Source organism: Macrotis lagotis, chromosome 4 (genome assembly GCF_037893015.1).
Source record: "Macrotis lagotis isolate mMagLag1 chromosome 4, bilby.v1.9.chrom.fasta, whole genome shotgun sequence".
NCBI lineage: Eukaryota > Metazoa > Chordata > Mammalia > Peramelemorphia > Peramelidae > Macrotis > Macrotis lagotis.
In genome coordinates, this window is record NC_133661.1 from 204,141,471 (window position 1) to 204,161,483 (window position 20,013).

Consider the following 20,013-nt stretch of genomic DNA (forward strand, 5'->3'; position numbering starts at 1 on the left):
TATATGCCCTACATTGCCTCTCTACAGTAGGTAGCAGTCATTGAAGACTGGACTATTCCTATGAAGTATACCCCCTTTATGACAACCCCCCATCCCTCTTGCAGATAGAAACCCCCCCGCATTGTGTGTTTTTAGAAACAGTAGCTAGAAACCCTCCAAGCATGATGTTTGGTTGGCAACACTGTCCACTCATTGTCCAGAGATGACAGTCTAATTAATCTGACCAGTGCAAGCACAGTTGCTCTCCCACCTAACCAACCCTAATTCCAAAAAATTAAAACAAAAGCTGGAATTTTGGGTGCAAATCTGTTTTTCACTCTTGCCCAGGTGAGTATAGTTTTCTAAGAAAAAGAATCCTAACCTCCATAGAAACTCCAAACAACTCTCAATCACTATGGAAATCATAACTCCTTGCTTCCTATATCATATGTCCTATAAAAAAGTGTGCTGTCCAATTACCCACTGCTAGAGTCTGCTTGGACTGAGCCTGCCATTCCTTCCTTCAATAAACAGCTTAAATTCCATTTGTATTGCTGTCCTCCTTATATTACTGGCTTTCTCACTTCACCTTTTTTGACCATCACCCGTTTTCTTGACTTTAATTCTGATACTGGACTTTGATGATTCTGAAAGAGAGTAAGGCTGATGACTTTGTGCAACTCTGCTTCACTTAGTATCCAATTCACATGTCAAGATATCACTCAAAATGAAATTGGTCCTCTTTGAAACAAAGAACAATTGGATTATCTCAAATAAAAGTATTTATTAAGGATCTACTATGTGCTAGAAACAATGGGTCCTGGGGAAACAGACAAAATGTCAAGGTCCTTGCATTCTATCTTTGCATGCTGTCCATGAATTCTATGTAACTCTCCTGTTCCCCCTTGGCCCCTCCACCAAATCAACACAATGCCTATTCAAAGGGAAGAGAATCAGATATTACTGCAGATATTATTCTCACACGGCAGAGATAAATTTCATTAGGTTCAGTAGTGTCATTGTCAGAACACTGTCCCTTGAGGTGATAGGAGATCTTCAAGGTTAATTATAAACACTAGTTTCAACTGACACAATGTCTTCGATCCGCTGCTGACCACCTAAGTGAATGAATGACTAGATGAAAGTTTAAATGTCCATTGTTTTTATGGAGGAGAGGGGATCCACTCCTACAATCATCTTTCTCAAGATCTTATTTTTACATCATAGTCTCTACTATTTCTCTTTCTTCCACTGACCAGGAATTTCTTACTGTGTTTTGCTTGTCTCACAACAGTTAGTATCAAGTTTATAAGCAAAATAGTTCAGGTCAGGATAGTCTGTAGTTATGTTCCCCTGTTGGCCACCCCACTGGATCTGCTCAAGAACCCTAGAGCCAATTTGTGACTGAGATTTTTGAAGGATGAAGGAGATGAACTGGTAGTGAGTGGGGCAGAGAACACAAGAGAATATACATAATAATAATAAGGTTTATTGGTAGGGAAGAGTCAACTACAAAAGGCAAAGCTGCTCAGGTTCTTCTTATTTTCCACCTGGTCACCAGGGGCCTGAATCACAAACAAAATCCCAATTGGTCTTCCTTCTCAGAAATGTGTGCCTACCCTGTCGCTCCCACTTGAGTGGGCTGAGACACGGGACCTGAGAGCCAATGTGCAAATGGTAAAATAGAGATGCCCAGAGTCTATATCCTGTTTCGGCTGCTCAGAAGAATCCCTTTAGTTTGTTAGGAAAAGGTGATGTTCACTTGTTGAACTTTAACCTCTGTAACATTGAAATTTAGCAGCATCCTGAGATAAACAGCTCTGTAACAGAGGTTTTATAATTCAGAGACAACATTCACATTCCTGTATCCCTTGATATCCTTAAATTTGTCACTCTTCAGATTGGCTTGGATCTGCCGCTGACCACTCTTGAAGGGAACAGTTTTAATAGTGACGCTGGCTTTACTTTGGGACTTGAGGATTCCAATACTAAGACAAAGAATGGAAAATGTCAGTAAAAGTCTCTTTAGTCTGATTATCAAAAAGCACCCCCCCCTTTTTAAAATCAGTGCTACTTAAAAAAAAGAACTTCACTATCATGTCATAAGGATACTTACCAACATCAGACACACATATAATTTTCCCCTTGTAGAATGGAATCCTCCCTTGTAACAAATGATTGTACTCTAGCAAAACAAATCAATACTTTGCCTGTATCTGAAAATGTATTCCTTATTCAGCAACTATAGTTCGCTACTTTTCTGCCCAGTAGGCATACTGGATCATTAGTCCTTTAAAGTCTCCATGGGCCACTTTATGGATCAGAGTTCTGAAGAAACCGAGCCCTTTCTCACTCTGCTCTCTGATCTCGTATTTTTGTAGGGTATCCAGAGCCCCTAGCCTGAAAACTAGAGTCTCCAGTAAAGAGAGTAGTAATAAGGTTCAGTGTTGGTAGTAGAGATACCTGCCTCTGGCAGAGGGGACTTACATAATCTTCAGCTGTTTCTTGAACAAGCCACTGCCTTCCACAGTCAGCACACAATCCCCCACCTCCTCCAAGAGAGGATTTTCAAATATCACTTGTATGATAAGCATCTGACCCAAAATGGCTTCTCCTAGAACCTGAACAGAGAACCCAAAATATTAATTGTAGGGGAAGTTGTAAAAGAAAAGAAATGTATTTGAAAATCTTTTATTAAGTCCTATTCTTTTTTTTTTTATTTAAGGCAATAGGGTTAAGTGACTTGCCCAATTATTAGGTGTCTGAGGCTGGATTGGAACTCAGGTCCTCCTGACTCTAGGGCCAGTGCTCTATCCATTGCACCACCTAGCTTGCCCCTTAAGTCCAATTCTTGAAGTACAGGAGAGTTCCTAAATCTGAGACTTCACTCAATATTTCTCCATCTAGGGCCAAATCCAGGTGGGAAATCTAATTTGAAGGGCTGACAATCTTCAAGGGAAATTTTAACCTTGTTTTTTGTTGGACTTTTGCTGATATAAGGAATTTCCTCTACTAATAAAGACCAACAACTCCTCTGTAATTATCCAGTGTTGTCTCTAGAGCAACTTGAGGACACTAAGGGGTTAACGATTTCCCCATAGCTATGTAACAAGATCATGAAGGTTTATTTTTGTTTTGTTTTGTTGTTTTAGGTTTTTGCAAGGCAATAGGGTTAAGTGGCTTGCCCAAGGCCACACAGCTATCTAATTATTAAGTGTCTGAGGCCAGATTTGAACTCAGGTACTCCTGACTCCAGTGCTGGTGCTCTACCCACTGTGCCACTTAGCCGCCCCTATGTAACAAGATTTTGGCAGGAGGAATTGAGCCCTGCTTTTCCTAATTCCAAAGCAATCCCCTACCCACCACATCAGATTGACTCTCTAGTTTTTATTTTCTTCTTCCTTCCTTCCTTCCTTCCTTCCTTCCTTCCTTCCTTCCCTCCTCTTCATATCTTTTGCTCTCTCTCTCCTCTCTCTCTCTCTTTCTTTCCTTTCTTCTGTTTCTAATTCATATTTGTTGTTGCTTAATTGTGCTCCATTCCTTATGACCCCTTTTTGGATTTTCTTGGTAAAGATTTTGGAGTGTCTTAACCACCATTTTCTTCTCCAACTCATTTTCCATATGAGAAAAATAAGGCAAACAGGATTAAGTGACTTGCCCAGGGCCACAAACTAGTAAATGTCTGTGGCCACATTTGAACTCAAGAAGATGAGCCTTCCTGACTCCAGATCTGATACTTTATCCATTTACCACTTAGCTACCTATTATTTTCTTAAGTATATACAAGCAGGCTAGCTAAATGGCACAGTATGTACATGTTATTTCTCTTAATAGGAATTAAGTTTTTTTGAAAGCAGGGTCCAATTTATTTTTATCTTTATATCCCCAGCCTAACCTTGTGATAGGAACTGAATTAATTGATTGGAACCAAGGCTCCCTACCTAAGCAATGATAGATCTGCTCTGCTTTCATTTTCAAAGAAGACCATGACATCAGAGAAGTGATGTCATGACAAGTACATAAACTGGATTTGAGTGAGGTGAAGTGCTAAGTCACCAGTCTCATTTTCTCCTCCAAAGCCATCTAGGTTCAGTGGCCAGATATGAATCAGGATGACTGGAGATGGCCCTGGATGCAAGACAATCTGGGATAAGTGACTTGACCAAGGTCACACAGCTAATAAGTGTCAAGTGTCTGAGCTCAGACTCGAACTCCCGACCTCCTGAATTCAAGGTCAGTGTTCAATCCATTGTACCACCTAGCTGGGCAGGGTCTATCCTCTCTGTGTCTCTATCCCAAAATGTATGCACATCTATCAGGTCTTTTCCTACATTAATCACGATGCTTGGGAGTTCCAAGGTGATGATCTTGTCAACCAGGAACTTCTCTGAACTGTTCTTCTCTTCTCCCAGGGCGCTGATCCGGATCAACTTGTCTGGTGACAGAAACTGGCTGTATTGGGAATAGGGTATTGTGCAGGGATATATCTTTGCTAAAGGAAAAAAAGACAAAGGCATAGTGGGAGCATCTTATGGTCTGCATGGCACCAGGAAGTGGGCTATTTCAGAGGACAAAATAGTAATTTCCAGTGAGCCTTTATTTATAGGATCCTTTCTAGGTTCGACAGAGTGGCATCTCTGGGGTTGGGGATCCCCCTAGCTAAAATTTTAATAGATGTCTTTTTTACACAATGTAAATCTGGCTAGAGCAATATTCCTTTTGCTGATATGGTGTTGTACCATCTCACAGAAGTAGGATCATACCTGCAGAAGGCACTCAGGTAGAAAAACCTTTTATAGTGGAGAGGAAGAAGGGAAAAGTGTGGGGGAGGAGTGAATGAACCTTACTCCCATCAGAACTGGCTCAAAGAGGGTATAACAATAACAATTATTCTATGGGAAAGTAGGAGGGGAAGAGGATAAGAGAAAGGGGAAGAATAATGGAAGGGATAGCAGATTGGGGGAGGGGAAATCAGAAGCACTTTTGAGGAGTGACAGGATAAAAGGAGAGAGAAAAGAATAAACAGGATTGGGGGGAATAGGATGAAAGGAAATACAGTTAGCAATAGTAACTGTGAAAAAAATTTGAAGTAAGTTTCTCTGATAAAGGCCTCATTTCTCAAGCATATAGAGAATTGAGTCAAATTTATAGAAAGAACCATTCCTTGATTGATAACCAAAAGAAATGAATAGTTTTTGAATAAGTTATCAATGATATCTATTAGTCATATTTTTAAATGTTCTAACTCACTATTAACTGGAGAACTGCAAATTAAAACAATTCTGAGGTTATACCTATTAGACTGACTAATAATACAGAAAAGGAAAAGGACAAATATTAGAGGGGGGGAGGTAGGGAAAGAGACATTAATGCATTGTTGGTGGAGTTGTGATTCAACCATTCTGTAGAGCATTTTGTAACTATGTCTGAAAATCTATAAACCCTTTGACCTAGCAATGCCAATACTAGATTTGTATTCCAACAGAGATGAAAAAACAAAACTGAATAGGACCTATATGTACAAGGATATTTATTATTGTTCTTTTCTGATGGCAAGGGATTGGAAATTGAAGGAATGCTCATCAATTGGGAAGTGGCATGTAATTATGATAAAAAGCTATTCTTCTCTAAGAAATGATGAACACTTTTTATAGTGGACCAAGAATGGGATGTGATGGAATGCTATTGTTTTATAGTTTCCATTTAAAAATCAGGAGTGGGTAGACTTCAGAAAAGCCTGGAAAGTCTTTCATGAACTGATGCTGAGTAAAGTGAGCAGAACCAGGAGAACATTGTACACATTAAAAACAACACTGTGCAATGATGAACTATGATGGACTTAGTTCCTCTCAGCAATTCAGTGATCAAGAACAATTCTAAAAGACATATGATAGAAAATGCTAACCACATCCAGAGAAAATACTATGGAATCTGATTGTAGACCAAAACATACTATTTTCACCTTTTAAAACTTCTTTTATGTTTTTTTCTTTCTTATGGCTTTTCTTTCTTTAGTTCTTTTTTTAGGTTTTTTTTTTTTTTTTTTGCAAGGCAAATGGGGTTAAGTGGCTTGCCCAAGGCCACACAACTAGGTAATTATTAAGTGTCTGAGACCAGATTTGAACCCAGGTACTCCTGACTCCAGGGCTGGTGCTTTATCCACTATGCCACCGAGCCGCCCCTCTTTCTTTAGTTCTGATCTTTCTTTCACATGACCATGGAAATATGATAAATATGATTGGCCATTTGTGGGGATTACCTTTTTCATTTTCTTGAAGGCGTGGATCAATAGTATTAGACTATCCTGCTACCCTAAAAATTCTGTCACTTACCCTACTAGCACAATTAAAATTTACTCAGTTATATTTGTGGATCATAGATTTAGAACTATAAGGGGTCTTAGGCCACTAGTCTAACCTCTTTATTTTATTCTACATTTTATATAAATTTTATTCATTTTGCTTTATTCTCTTTTTTTGAGACTAGGTCTCCTTATCTTACCCAGGCTAGAAGTGCAATGATCCCTCATGGACCCAATGCCACTACTATTTGACCAATATGATTTCCAATTCTGGATGGGTTATCCTTTTTTAGACAGTCGGATGCCCTTCTATTTTGGAGAGCTCACCATCTTGGTGTTGGATAATGCAGACACCTGGTTAGTCAGGGGTGTACTGGTAACATTTGACAAAAAAAAAGGTTTAAAACATGTACTGGGCACACTTTTATGTTTAATTTTCACTATTAGCATGTTTTCTATCACTTTCATAAATCTAGAAAAATCAACAAAACAATAAATCAAGATCTGATATGTAATAATTCCAATTTCCAAGGTATAAATGCTGAAAATTTAATAATCGTCTTTCAATCTAAGGTGACCCTCCCACCAAATTTCTCAAGTTTAATGGATCTACCAGACTCAGCCTTCAGGATAGCCTGGATGGCAGGTATATGTCATCCTGCCCAGCCTTCCTTCTCAGTTTATTGATAAGGGAAACTGAGGCTTGGGATATTGAGCAACTTGTCCCAGATCACTTAGGATAGTGCCTTGGGTTCTTGAAACATGTTTGTTGAATTTGAACTGAATTTGGTCTTGCATACCTACCTTCCTTAGGCATTAGAGTGATGAATGCAGTGTCTTGCCAGAACACAGGCAGAGGACTGCCATCATGGAGTATGGACTGAGCGCTCAGATTCACCTTAAGGTCTTTGATCTGTAGAACCAAGTTGAAAGCCTGTAGAGCAAAATTTAAGTCCATGCCCATGTAGGCAGGCTCAGCCAGTTTGAATTTCAGGTTCACATTCTTTGGCCTTGGGGGAGAAATTGAGTCCGATAGGGGCTCTAGTGGCTGGGAATATCCTCTGGGATTCTGTTCTTTAGATTGCAGTTTGTAAAGAGCCTTCAGAAACACTTTTCGCTCCATGGATGAGCCTATGTCAAAAGAGCACAGGGCACAGAGATTTAGATTGGGTTGGTCTGGGAAAAATAATACTAATATTAATGAAAAAAATAGACCCTTCCCACCCCCAATACCAGAAAAATCTCTGCCAAGGTCAGCAAAGTAGAGGGTACTTTTAAAATAACTGAACATTGCAAAAAAATTATTATTTATTAACTAGTTTATATAGGTGACACAGTGTAAAGAGCAATGATTTTGGAACCAGCAAGACTCATCTTCATGAATTCAAATCCAGTCTTAGACACTTACTAGTCTGTAACCCTAGACAGGTTACTTAATCCTATATGCCTCAGTTTTCTCATCTAGAAAATGAGGTAGAGAAGGAAATGGCAAATCAACTCCAGTACTTTTACCAAGAAAATTCAAAAAAATGGGGTCATGAAGAATTGGACATAATTGAAAAATGACTTAATGGGAACAACTAGCTTGTATATGAACATATAGTCTGTGCCAAATTGTAGTTATGCAGGACATTTCTTAATTTTTTCTAGATAGTTCCTTTACAAATTGATTTTGATTGCTTATTAAATCATCATTAAATAGCCTAATTATTAATAGATTTTTGAAAGTGATCATTTCTTTCTTAATCATCTTGTACATTATAATATCATGAATCTATAATTGGAAGATACATCAGAGACAAGGATGTATTGTTAAATCTTTAACAGATCTACAGGGAAAAAATATACAAGACATACTTTTAAGTTTAATCTGCTTCATTAACATCACTATCAAGTCTTAGAGATTCAAATAACCTGGTTTGTAAGCATTTTCCAATTTCTGAAGTATAAATGCTCATATTGAATTTTTAACAATCTAATAATCTCTCAGGAGTTTGGTAGGAGCTAGCTCTAGTACAATCCTGTTCAGAAGCTGGTCATTGAATCCGACCCCCAATTCCCCACTTCCATTTTACAAATGGGAAACATAGCATTGGCTGGGACTCAGCTAGAAGTGGTCTTAGAGGTCATTTGGTCTATTCCCCCTCATTTAACAGATGCAGAAAAGGAACAATAGGTGACTTGACCAAGATCACACATATCAGAGTAAGAATGGAAAGTGAGATCTGAATCATCCAGGTCCTATTGGCTCCAGTTGTTTAGTTATGTTTGATTCTTCATGACCCCATTTTTGGTTTTCTTGGCAAAATTACTGGAGTGGTTTGCCATTTCCTTCTTCAGTTCATTATAAAGTTGAGGAATTGAGGCAAAGAAAGTTGAGTGACTTACCCAGGGTCACACAACTAGTAAGTATCTGAAGCCAGATTTGAATTCAGGAAGTCTTCTTGACTCCAGGAGTAGAGTGTTCTTTGGGGCCACCTAGCTGCTCTTTTGGCTCTAGAGTTGGGGCTATTTTACTGATAAGGAATTGCTTTCCTTCCAGTGGATGGTTCACCAAGCAGTTGAGTCAACTGAAGGATTTCATGACTCCAGAAATTAATTATTGGAAAAATATAGAATATTGCTTAGAAATTCTGGAGAAACTGTTTTTGAGGCTTCAGAAGACTTGGGCATGAAGATAAATTGTTTAGACCCACATTAGGGCTTTGTAGAGAACAGTTCCCACATTCCTTTATTGGAACTTTTACTAGCCTCCTCAGATCCACCCCTATGTTTTCCTGTTTCATATTTTATGGAGTAAAGATGGAGCAAGACTATCCAAGGGAAGCATATGCCCAGACAAACATGACCATTACCTGGAGTCTTGTTTGGAATCACAGAATTTCAGAGTTGGAAGGAAATGGTGATATTGATTTCCTTTCTCTTCCTTGCATAAAAGATATACCATCTCCAAACTCTGAGCATTTTCACAACAGTCCCCCTCCTGCTTAGAAAGTTCTTTCTTCTCATCTCTAGCTTCCAGGCTTCTCTGGTGGGTTCAGGTTCCAGCTAAAAAATTCCCATCTTTTCCATTGTGACCATTTCCAATTTATTCTATTTATATCTTGTTCGTACATAGTTGTTTGCATGTTATTAAACTGTGAGCTCCTTGAGGGTGGGGACTATTTCTTTTTGGTCTTTCTTTGTAAACCCAGTTCTTTTTATAGTGTTTGGTATACAGTAGATGTGAAATACATGATTGAATCTAGAATAAGGAAGATCTGAGTTCAAATCTGATCTCAGATATTATTAATTGTGTCACCTTGGGCAAGTCAGTTAACCCTGTTTGCTTCAGTTTCCTCATCTGTAAAATGAGCTAGAGAAGGAAATGGCAAACTATTCCAGTACATTTTCCAGGAAAACCCCAAAACACAAAGAGTCTCACAGAACTGAGCAACAATAACAGACTTGGAGTGGTCCTGGGGGGACACAGAATGGATAGAACCCTGAGGTGCACCCTGGAATATATCACCATCTCAGACTAGCACTATAGTCCTTAAAGTTTTGTTTGAGGCCAAGAAGTGAAATGATCTCAGTGTTGATGGCACCTACTGAGAAGTTCCTTGTCCAAATGGAGCAGTTTCTCTGAATGAGTTTTGGCCATTCCTGTCTGATCTGATCTTCTAGATATTTCCAAAGTGCTCAATGATATGGGAGAATCAAAATAAATCTTTTAATTATTTGTCATCTTTCATGGGAAGCTTAATTTTTACTTGGGAGAAAGGAGTGAGAGGTTCATATTCTTCTTGCTAAATGCTTGGGAATATAAATTGGCTTAAACTCCATTGCAGAATTGAGGAACTATATTGCTATATTGAGGAAGCAGCAGTGAGGAGGTGGGTGGTTGGAGTGGTAGGCAACATGAAACAATGGAAAGATCAAAGGACCTGGGTTCAAATCTCATTTTTGATATTTACTATGAATTTGGGAAAGACACTTGGACCTCAGTTTCCTCCTCTGTAAAAACCTGATGGCAGCCTCTGAGGCTTTAGATCTTTAGATCTTTGATTCCATGAACCTCATAAGACAGAAACAAATATCTTAACTTCAGTCTTAAGGCTCATGTCTTTCTTAACTCATTAGACAGTGGACTCCTTGGAGGCCAGGATTATGTGTTTCTTGTTTATTTTGTTTTTTTCTGTAAAGTTTTCCTAGGCTTAACATGGTTCTTAGTATATAATAAAATGCTTGATAGACATTTGCTGATTGTCTGATGTGGTCAGATATCTCAGCAGATGTCCTCTTCCATCCCTATAGCATCCTGACTTATCCCCTGCAAAGTTCTTCCTATCTGGGAGGTGCGATATATGAAAAGGAAGTGATATGATATTGATGATGAAGTAGTCTTTGCATTTTGCCAGATATGCTGTTCACCCTTTAGGCGACAAGAGGTTGAGAGTGAGCTCATCTAGCACAATTCAGAGCTAGCTCTGGATTGGATCTGATAACACCTTTTCTTATCTACTCCAGCAATCTTAGTGAGCATTGTGGACTGACTCTGAAGCTTAAGCCTGGAGTTTATACCAGATGAGGCTGTTGTTGTTGTTGTTTGTCCTTCATTCTTGAAGAAGACCATGACATCAGGAAGGGGATTCTATGACAAGCATGTGAAGTGGATTTAAGTGACAGGGGTGCTGTGCAACGTCATTAACCTCACTTTCTTCTCTGGAGTTATCTGGGTCCAATGACCAGATATGGATCAGGACAACTGAAGATGGCCTCAGATATAGTGGGAAACCTTGGTATTCTTAAGCTAAGGTCTTTAACTGGTCTGTCTGATTGAGGCAATGGCCAGTCAGTGATTAAGGCTAGGTAAGAAAGAGATGAGGCAAAGAGACAAAAAATAACTACTTTTACCTAGTCAAAAAAAATTCAAATTTGGGAGGGCAAGACTCTCAGGATTTCTCAGTGATTAAGGCAGGTAAGAAAGAAATGAAGGAAAAAATAGATGGAGAGGTTTAGGCTAAAGGCAAGAACATTCAGGAGGACATGAGAGCTATCTTCCAGTATCTGAGAAGTAAAAAAAAATAATTGAGAAGCTATCAAATAAGAAGGATTAGACTTATTTTGTTTGGCTTAAGATGGGAAATAGCGGAAACATATTTAGATTTGATGTAAAGAAAAATTTCTCAATAATTAGAGAAATCCAAAAGTGGAATAGGCTGCCTCAGAAGGCAATGCACTATACTTGTCTCTGTATCGAAGATTTAGGGTCAAGAGGAACCTTGGAGGTCATTTAGCCCAATCCCCTCATTTTACAATTGGGGAAACTGAGGCTCGGAGAATTTAAATGACTTATGCAAAGTCACAGAAATATGGTAGAGCAAAATGGTAGAGCAAAAATTTGAACCAGCTCTCTGATCCAGAAAACTTCCCATCTTATTTCACTGGAAGTCTTAAATCTAAGACTGAAAAAGCACATCTGTAAGATGTCATGTGTAAGTAGGAGGTGGGGAGGGGAGGGAACAAGCATTTATTAAGTATCTAGTTGCTAGGTATTGTGCCTTTATAAATACCATCTCATTTGATTCTCATATCAGCCCTGTGAGGTAGTTGCTTTGATCCTCATTTTGCAGATGAGGAAATTGAGGCACACAATTAATTTCTTCTCAGGGTCATACATCTAGTAAGCATCTGAAACCAGAATGAACTTAGGTTTTTCTGACTCCAGACCCAGCACTCCACCTCCTGCACTACCTAACAGCCTCAACAATTTATCTATATATCCACCTAATACCTATATACATGTTTACATGTGTGTATGTGTGTATATATATTTATGTATGTATATAAACATGTGTGTATCTCTATCTATACTTATAAACGTGTTTAGATCAAACAAGATGACAACCAAAGTTCCTTTCCATCCATAAATTCTGTGACCTGAACCAGCATAGAGACCTTCAGGCTTGAGAATACATATGTATTAGATTAGATGGTCTCCGAAGTTCCTCTCAGCTCTAAAATATTGTAATATAGGCTATCTTCCCATACCTCAAAAAGGACATATGGAAAAAATCCCAGAACCAATATCAGATATTATAGTTACATATTATAGTTACACTGTATTTCCTATTCTCAATTTTCTCTCCATACAAACTCCATTTACTCCCACATAATTTTGTAGTTATTCTTTCCATATCTCAATTTTCCCCTTTGTGGCTTCAATATATTGAGGGCTGGCATAAGAAATTAAATGGGAATTTGAGGGCAGTTTTGTGGAAGCTGCAGATAACATGTGAAAATCAGAAGACAGCACAGAATCTATGACCAGATACTTAACCCAAATTTTGCATTAAGGTACTGAAAACACCCCATAAAAGAAAAAGGAAAAAAAATCAGACTTTTTTCTCTGGTGTGAAGGGACAAAAAATTGTATATGGATTTTCCAGATCACAGCCTCTAATCCCTGTGATGTAGAAGGGACAATTGTATATGGGTTTGATACAAGATATACTAACTCCCTTCCCATTATCTGTCTCTCTTCAATATATTAGTGAAATTGACAGAGCTACCAATCAACATTCATTTCAGCTGTTTCCCTAAGTCATCCAAATTATAAGGTACCAGATTTTGCCTATTCTTCTTTCCATTTCTGTAAGAAGCAGCAACTCCTAACACAAGTGTTTTCATTGATTTCATTTTGGGGCTGTACCTTCTTCATACTTGTAGTTCTCAGTAATGTCATCCCTGTCATCACTCTGAATGCTCTTGGTACTGATAAAGTTGCCAACCAAATTGGTGTCTCGGTGAAGTTTCTGTTCCTTTCCTCCATAGACGAGCCAGGACACACAGTCAGCATTCACCATGGAGAAGGCAAAGGCTGTGTCGTATTTCAGCTCCACCTCCCCTTCCTTGATGGCTTTGACTGAGGCAGGACCACAGCAGTACACACCTAGAGAAGATAGGCAAAATGTTACAAGGAACCATTTCTAGGAACAAGACTTAGTGTACACACAATGACTACAAGAATATCAATAAAGGCGATACTAAAAATCTACAAAATTCCAGACAAACACAATAATTAGCGCTGGTGCCAAATGACTGATACTAAAATGCACAAGGTAGCAGAGGACAGTTATAGGATAGAGTGCCAGACCTGGAATCATAACTGAAATAACTGCATAATAACAACAACAACAGAAAACATACTACCTTCCTCTTGGCATTGGGGTAGTGGACTACAGGTAGGGAATACTAAATACCTCATCAATCATAGTTGCTGGACTGGTTGGCTTTGCTTACTTTTCCCCCCCCTATTAAAAAGGAAGGGGATGTAGTGGGACCATTGGGAAGTAAATATGTTATCAAAATCAAAATGCTTTAAAAAAATTTTTTTAAATAGAAAGTAAATAAGGTTGGGCAGAAAACAGGAGCAGTGTTTATCTGGCGTCTTGTTATTATCTTTCTACTGGAAAACATTACCATTACTTGTCTCTTGAGGAGTGGCATCTAACAACTGCCAACCTCCATACCCTAAAGGAAGATCTTTCCGGGCCATCCAGCATTCATTCCACACGTGGAAATTCCTAAGAGAGAAGCCAGGAAGGTCATTGTTAGATTGAGATAAGAAGAAGCTGAGCTCCCTGCAGGTCTCCCAAACCCTCTGAAGCATATTAGCTGTGTGACCCTGGGCACTTAATAGCTCTTTGCCTCAGTTTCCTCATCTGCAAAATGAATATTATCAGCACCTACCTCCCAGGGTAATTGTAAGGATAAAAATGAGATATTTGTAAAGCACTTCACAAACCTTAAAGTGTAATAAAAATGCTAGCTGCTATTATTATTATTATTATTACTGTTTCCTATAATGTCCAACATTGGTTTTAGTAGTGGTGAAATTGGTTCTTAGTGAAAACCATTATTCACCAACAGAAAGAAGTTTTTCCTGGAAATTCACAATGCTAACTAGAAACTTGGGGTTTTCTGAGTTCTTTAGTTTTTCAGAAAAGGCTCCTTGTTTCTCCTAGATTCAAAAGTTTCTCTTAGAGAGACTACTCCCTGGTATTATTGTCTGAAAGTAGAGCTTCAGACCCTGAAGATGCTGGGGCCACAGTCATAGTCCGAATATTTTGTTGGAAGGATTTGGAAGATTGCAAAATCTGACCCTGAGGCAAAGAACTTTTAATGAATGAAGCCTCTTAGTTCCCTGAAATTCCAGTGATGGGATTTAAGTTTGTGAGGAGTCAGGAGGGTGATAAATACAAACCTACAGGCCTTCCATAAAGTTTAAGTGATACTCTTACCATACACTGTCCTTCTTCCTGTTCTCCAAGATCCTGCCAGTGTGGTCATAATATGCATCAATAATCAAATTTCCATCTGTGTCATGCCCTGAATCAAAGTTGGTAATAACTCGAGTGGGTATTCCTAGGCATCTCATCACTGTAGAAGGGATAGTTAAAGTCAATAAGCAAATTAAATAGACATTTCTTAAGTGACTATTTCGTAGAGGATAATGTTAGAGCTTGGGGGGAGATACAAAGTTTGGATAAGGCACAATCCTCCCTCATGGAGCTCACAGTCACTAGTGGATCAAGATACTAACATATATAATTATGATATACAATATTAAAGAATAAATGCACAAAAACAAGGGAAATCAGGGAAAGCTTTATTTTAGTAAAGGCAGTTAGGTGGTATAGTAGATAGAACTCTGGATTCTTACTACACACTTACTAGCTGTGTGACCCTGTGCAAGTCACTTAGCTTCTGTTTGCCTCAGCTTTCTCAACTGTAAAATTGGGATAATTGTAGCGCTTCCCTCCCAAGGCTGGGAAGATCAAATAAGATAATATTTGTAAAGTACTTAGTGGAGTGCCTAGCATATAATAGGCACTAGAGAAATGCTTTTCCCTTATCAAAAATTGGTACATTAACACACTGTTGATGGAGTTGTGAACTGATCCAACCATTCTGGAGAGCAATTGATCCAGCAAAATTACTGCTAGGTTTGTGATCACAAAAAACAAGAAAAGTCTCACATGTTCAAAAATATTTATGGCAGCTACTTTTGTAGTGGCAAAGATTTGAAAATTGAGAAGATGCTCATCAACTGAGTAATGGGTGAACAAGTTATTGCATATGAATATTATGGGTACCATTGTTTTGTAAAAAATCATGAGTGGTTGGATTTTAGAGAAACTTGAAAAGACTTGCATGAACTGATGCTGAGTGAAATGAGCAGAACCAAGAGAACATAGTACACATTAGTAACACATTGTGAGATGATCAACTTTGAGTCTACCTGCCAAGACAAACCTAGAAACCATATGAACATAATTGCAAACACTTTTTTACATACTGGGTAAGTTGAACTAATATAATAAAAAATGACAATTTTGTCTAATTAATTATCTACTTATTCCATATCATACCAATCAAACTACCAAAAATTATTTTTTACAACTAGAAAAAAAGTAACAAAATCCATCTGGAGGAACAAAAGATCAAGGCTACCAAGGGAATTAATGGGGAAGAAAATATAAAAGAAGGTGGCCTACCAGATCTAAGACTATATTATAAAGCATCAGTCATCAAAATTATTTGGTATTCTAAGAAATAGAGTGGATATTCAATGGAATGTTAGGTATAAAAGAAACAGCAGCAAATGACTATAGTAATCTACCTGTTTGACAAACCTGAAGATTCTTGCTTCTGGGATAAGAACTCACTATTTGACCAAAAATGCTAGGAAAACTGGCAGAAACTAGACATAAACCATCACCTTATACTCTATACCAAGATAAGGTCAAAATGAATACATGATTTAGATATAAAGCATAAGCAAATTAGAAGAGCAAGAAATAATTTATATGTCAAATCTATGAAGAAGGGAAGAATTTATGACCAAATAAGAGATGGAGAACATTATGAAATGCAAAGTAAATAATTTTGATTACATCAAATTAAAAAGGTTTTGCACAAAGAAAGCCAATGCAACTAAGTTTAGAAGGGAAACAGAAACTAGAAACTGGGGAAGCTGGAAAACAATTGTTACAGCCAGTGTTTCTGATAAAGGTCTTATTTCTAAAATATATAGTATACTGAGTCAAATTTATAAGAATACAAGTCATTCCCCAATTGTTAAATGGTCAAAAGATATGAATAGACAGTTTTCAGAGGAAGAAATTAAAGCTATCTATGGTCTTATGAAAATACTCTAAATCAGTATTGATTAAAGAAATGTAAATTAAAACAATTCCGAGGTACCACATCACACCTATCAGAATGACTAATAAGACAGATAAAGAAAATGCTAAATATTGAAGAGGTTGTTGAAAAACTGGAATACTAATGCATTGTTGGTGGAGTTGTGAATTGATCCAGTCATACAATTTGAAACTATGCTCAAAGGGATATAAAGCTGTGCAACCCCTTTGATCCTGCTACAATACTACTAGGTCTGTATGCCAAAGAGATCATGAAACAGGGGAAAGGATCTATATGTACAAAAAAATATTGATAGTAGCTCTGAGGGGATGCCCATCAATTGGGGAATGGTTAAACAAGTTATGGCATATAAATATGATGGAATATTATTGCTCTATAAGAAATCATGGGCATACAGATTTCAGAAAAATCTGGAAATTGTTTTGTTATTTTATATTTTATTTTATTTTTCTTCTGTTACATGCAAAAACGGGTTTCAACATTCACTTTTAAAACCCTGAGTTTCTAATTCTCTCCCTTCATTCCTCTCCAATCCCCTTAATTGAGAAGGAAAGTTATTTGATATAGGTTAAAATTGTGTAATCATGAAAAGCTTTACCATTGTCATGTTATAAAAGTAAACATAACCCCCCCAAAAAAAAACTCAAGAAAAGTAAAATAAAAAAAATATGTTTCAATCTGTATTCAGACACCATCCTTTCTTGTCTTTGGGATGGATAGTATTCTTTATCAAAAGTCCTTCAGAGTTCTCTTACTCAGAATTAAGATAATTCATTCACAGCTGATCATCCTACACTATTGCTTTCAACACAGTACATTTCCCATTGCATCTGTTCAGGCAAGGTTGTTTGCTGAGAGCATCCTGTTCATCATTTCTAATAACACAATAACATTTTGTCTCAATCATATGTCACCATTTGTTCAGCCATGGACAGCCACCCAATTTCCAGTTCCTTGCACAAGAAAAGAGCTGCTATAGGTATTCTTATACTTATAGTCCTTTTCTGTTTTTCATTTCTTCTGGAATATAGACCTGGTAGTGGTTATGCTAGGTCAAAGGGTAAGCATGGTTTTATAGCCCTGTGGGCAAAGCTACAATTGCTGTACAGAATTGTTGAGTCTTTTCAAAACTTCTCCAACCGTGCATTAATATCTCATTTTTCCTACATTCCCTCCAACATTTGACATTTTCTCTTTCTCACCTATAATGTAATACCTCAAAAATTGTTCCAACATGCATTTCTCCTGTTGATAGTGAGGTAGGACATTTTTTTTTAAAATGGTTTAAATAGATAACATTGATAACCTCATCTGAAAACTGTTCATACCTTTTGATCATTTATTAATTGGGGAGTGAATCCTATTTTATGTAAATTTGACTCAGTTCTCTATGTTTGAGAATTAAGGTCTTTATCAGAGAAACTTGTTTCAATAGTTTCCCTCCCCACCCCCATTTATGCTATTCTCTCACACCCATTTCCCCCTCAAAAGTGTTTTGCATCTAACCCCTCCCACAATCTTCCTTCCCTTCTATCACTTATCCCCTACCCCCTTTTTCCCTTCCCTTTTCTCTCCTACTTTCTAGTAGGGTAAGATAGATATCTATACCCAATTGAGTGGGTATGCTATTAACTCTCTGAACCAGTTCTGATGAGAGTAAGACTCACTCCCCCTTACCCCCCCTTCCACTCCATAACTTGCTTCCTTTATGTAAAATAACCTACCCCATTCTACCTCTCCCTTTTCCTTTCTCCCAGTACATTCTTCTCTCACCCATTAACTCCGTCTTTTTAATATATTATCCCTTCAAATTCAATTCCTAATTGTGCCTTGTCTATATATGCTTCCTCTGACTGTCCTAATAAATGAGTTCATTTGAATTTATCTTCCCATGAAGTTCAATATCATTAAGTCTCTTATGAGTTGCCTTTCCTGTTTACCTTTTTATGCTCACTTGAGTCTTGAATTTAAAGATCAAATGTTCGGTTTAGATCTGTTTTTTCGTTAAGAAAGTTTGAAAGTCCCCTATTTAATTGAATTTCTATCTTTTCCCCTGAAAGAGTTTTGTTGGGTAGTTGATTCTAGGTTATAATCCAAGCTCTTTTGCCTTCCAGAATATCATATTCCAAGTCCTATGAGCCCTTAATGTTGACACTGTTAATCCTTATAATCCTGATTGTGACTCCATGATAATTGAATTGCTTCTTTTGGACTGCTTTTAATATTTTTCTACTTGACTTGAGAGCTATGAAATTTGACTATAATATTCCTAGAAGTTTTCATTTTTGAATCTCTTTTAGGATATGATAGATGGATTCTTTTAATTTCTATTTAAGCTTCTGTTTCTAGAATATCAGGGCAGTATTCCTTGATAATTTCTTGAAACATGATGTCTAGGAATTTTTGTGATCATGGCTTTCAGGTAGTCCAGAATTTTAGGATGATCTCTTCTGGATCTGTTTTCTAGGTCAGTTGTTTTTCCAATGAAATATTTCACATTTTCTTCTAGTTTTTCCATTCTTTTGGTTTTGATTTCTCACAAAGTTATCTGTTTCTCTTTGCTCCATTCTACATCTTAAGGAATTATCTTTTTCATTGAGTTTTTGTATCTCCTTTTCCATTTGATCAATTCAGCTTTATAAGGTATTCTTCTCCTCATTGGCTTTACGGACCTCTTTTTTCTATTTGACTGATCTGATTTTTAAGATGTTATTTTTTTCAGTATTTTTTTCTCCTTCACCAAGCTGCTGACTTGGTTTTCATGATTTTCCTGAATCCCTCTCATTTTTCCTCTTCCTCTTCCAAATTTTTCCTCTATCTCTTTTCCTTGATTTTCAAAATTCTTTTTGAGCTCTTCCATAACCTGAGTTCAATTCCCATTTGTTTTGGAGGTTTTGGATGTAGAAGTTTTGACTTTGTTATCTTCTTCTGAATGTGTGTTTTGATCTTCACCTTTTTCTTCTGCTGTTTACTCATTTCCCCATCCTATGATTTGATTTTAACTTTTTGTTAAGTTGGGGCTCTGCCTCCAGAGTGGAGAATGCATTGTCCCAAACTTTTGAGGGTTTTTACAGTTTTTCCAGAGACAAGGACCTGCAAGTTTCCAATTCTTCCAGGGTCTTATGATCTAAGGAGAGGTTATAACTACTTTCCTGGTCTGTACTCTAGTCTGTAGGTCCACCAGCACTCCTTTCTGCCCTTTCACTGTGAGGAGGGCCCCCTGCTCTACTGCAGCAACAATCTCTGTTGTTCTACTGCTCCTCTTCCTGGGACCAGGGCTCCCAGACCATGATCCAGATCTGAATATGGACAAAGCAACAGAGTACTGCCTTAGGGATAGCAAAGAGATCCCTGTAATCTCCTTCTGACCCCCTTACTATCTATGGGCTGAGTGCTCCAGAAGCAAATGCTGTTGATGATTCTCTAGTTTCTGAAGCCCACTCCTGGTCTGCACTGCTGAGACTTGTATTGAACTGCTGGTCTCACCATGGGCAGCAGACCCTTCCTGTTGATCTTCTAAG

General features: G+C 37.7%; 1 protein-coding gene across 1 annotated transcript in view; it reads right to left on the reverse strand.

Annotated features, from left to right (window-relative positions):
* Positions 1-1,073: 1,073 nt before the first annotated feature.
* The window catches only part of TGM5 (transglutaminase 5), a 63,333-nt gene continuing 44,393 nt past the window's right edge, over positions 1,074-20,013 (reverse strand). Inside the window, exons 7-13 of the mRNA XM_074235232.1 lie at positions 14,566-14,704; positions 13,745-13,848; positions 12,975-13,214; positions 7,085-7,411; positions 4,311-4,471; positions 2,467-2,600; positions 1,074-1,967 (exon numbers count right to left, since the gene is read on the reverse strand). Coding sequence (XP_074091333.1) covers positions 1,814-1,967; positions 2,467-2,600; positions 4,311-4,471; positions 7,085-7,411; positions 12,975-13,214; positions 13,745-13,848; positions 14,566-14,704 — 1,259 coding nt within the window. The 3' untranslated portion in view covers positions 1,074-1,813. The remainder of the gene's footprint in view (positions 1,968-2,466; positions 2,601-4,310; positions 4,472-7,084; positions 7,412-12,974; positions 13,215-13,744; positions 13,849-14,565; positions 14,705-20,013) is intronic.